Source organism: Plasmodium cynomolgi, assembly GCF_000321355.1.
Source record: "Plasmodium cynomolgi strain B DNA, scaffold: 0622, whole genome shotgun sequence".
In the NCBI taxonomy this organism is placed as follows: Eukaryota; Apicomplexa; class Aconoidasida; order Haemosporida; family Plasmodiidae; genus Plasmodium; species Plasmodium cynomolgi.
The window spans coordinates 1-1,834 of NW_004192980.1; the positions used below are offsets into that span (position 1 = coordinate 1).

Consider the following 1,834-nt stretch of genomic DNA (forward strand, 5'->3'; position numbering starts at 1 on the left):
CATATATGAGCATGAACATCATAATTATGATAAGAATATATAACTGATGACATGATTTATTTAAATTTTTACTTTATTTTTTCGTTATTATACACATTATTTAATTATAGTATTTATAATATAATTATATATGTAATTACATTGATTTGAAATTATTTTTACAATTATATTTAATCACAATTAATTTTTATTAAATAATGTCTCATATTTTTTATAATTTTTTTTTTCATTTATATTTCACACAGAATTGGCATAATTTCATCAAGTTTTTTTATAATATAAATTCTTTTAAACGTCAAAACGCACATATTTAACATAATTCATTATACCTCTTATAATAATATACAAAAAATCTATTCAAAAATTCTAATGTGCGTTAGAGTTTCTTTTAGAGAAACGAAAATTCTCTGAAATATAATTGATAAAACAGTAGATATATAAACAGAAAATGTTTAAAACGATAATTTTTTCTTTAATTATTCTAAAAAATGTCACGGGGACGTACATTTAAAGATTTTACAGTAATTTATATTTCAATTTACTTTTATGAATTATTAGATGTTATTATATCTTTTAATATAGGGTTTTTACATAAATAGAACTAAACAAATTTAGAGGGAACTAATATATATTTACACATATTATTTACTTTTAATGTAGAAATTAATACAGGAATCTGAAAAAGATTTGCTCTCAGAAAAAATTTATGATGCTATTGATATGGAAACTGAAGACTTACAGGATTATGATACAATATGTAGTAGAATAACGGTAAAAGAAGATGTAGACAAAAATATATATGAAAAAGTAAATAATACGGTAACAGTATTGAGACAATTTTGTAAAAAAATCATAAGATATTTATATCATTATTCATTATCGAATATTCCAAAACCTGAATACGATGTATGCATGGTATTAAATTATTGGTTATACAATAAATTGTATAAAACTTTTCGTCCTAGGAATTACTATTTTTATTTTTCGTTTTTTTGCCAAGCTCCAAGTGTTATGGAATGATGTAGTTAAAGAACAACGAGATAAGTTTCACAATAATATATGTAAGCCAGATCATACTACTATTGGGAGAATAGACTGGAGGAAAAGGAAAGAATTGCACGATTATTATGTTGATTATGGTTATCTTTTTGATATGGCTAAAATCAATAATGATAAATGCAAAGAATATTATGGGAAAATTAAAAAAATTATTGAAGAATATGAATCCTTTGAGAAAAAATGTTCAACTAGAACAGACGAATGTCCAGAATTCATTTATGAACTCCAAAAAAAAATTAAACAGAATAAGCCAGAAAATTTACCGTGTCATGAAGAAATTAATTCTAATAGTGTTCCCATTTTAGAGGGTAATTCTTCGCTTCAAATTAAAGGCCACACTGAAGTGCATCAAAAACCTGAAGATGATATTGAACTTGATATTATAGATAATCTTACATTCGAATCTGATAACCAGTTAGGTAGTGGAAGTTCCGGAATTGGAACAAAAGTTACTCATTCAATTCTTGGGGGAGCTCCAGTTTTATTAACTGCCACAATGTTATATAGAGTATGTAGATATTTTGTAAACTTATATTATTATAGTACGAACGTGTAAACACATTTCATTACATGTACAACAATAATAAGGAAATGTATTACATATCTATATTTTAATTTTTTACATACAAGCTCACACCCTTAGGTCCATGGATTCGTGGGCTCTTTGGAGACACAAGAAATAGTAAGAATACATTGGATGCGTTTTCACCTTATACACAAGAAACAAGCGATATGTTTCTTGATGACACAGCAAACTATATATCTTACGAACCTA

At 25.2% G+C, this 1,834-nt stretch overlaps 1 protein-coding gene across 1 annotated transcript; it reads left to right on the forward strand.

The window, feature by feature from the left end:
- Positions 1-720: 720 nt before the first annotated feature.
- PCYB_004950 (hypothetical protein) lies at positions 721-1,615 on the forward strand (the record flags this gene model as incomplete). Its single annotated transcript, XM_004227916.1, has 2 exons — positions 721-819; positions 1,001-1,615. The coding sequence occupies 2 exons, from the start codon at positions 721-723 to the stop codon at positions 1,613-1,615; spliced, it is 714 nt and encodes a 237-aa protein (XP_004227964.1).
- Positions 1,616-1,834: the final 219 nt, after the last annotated feature.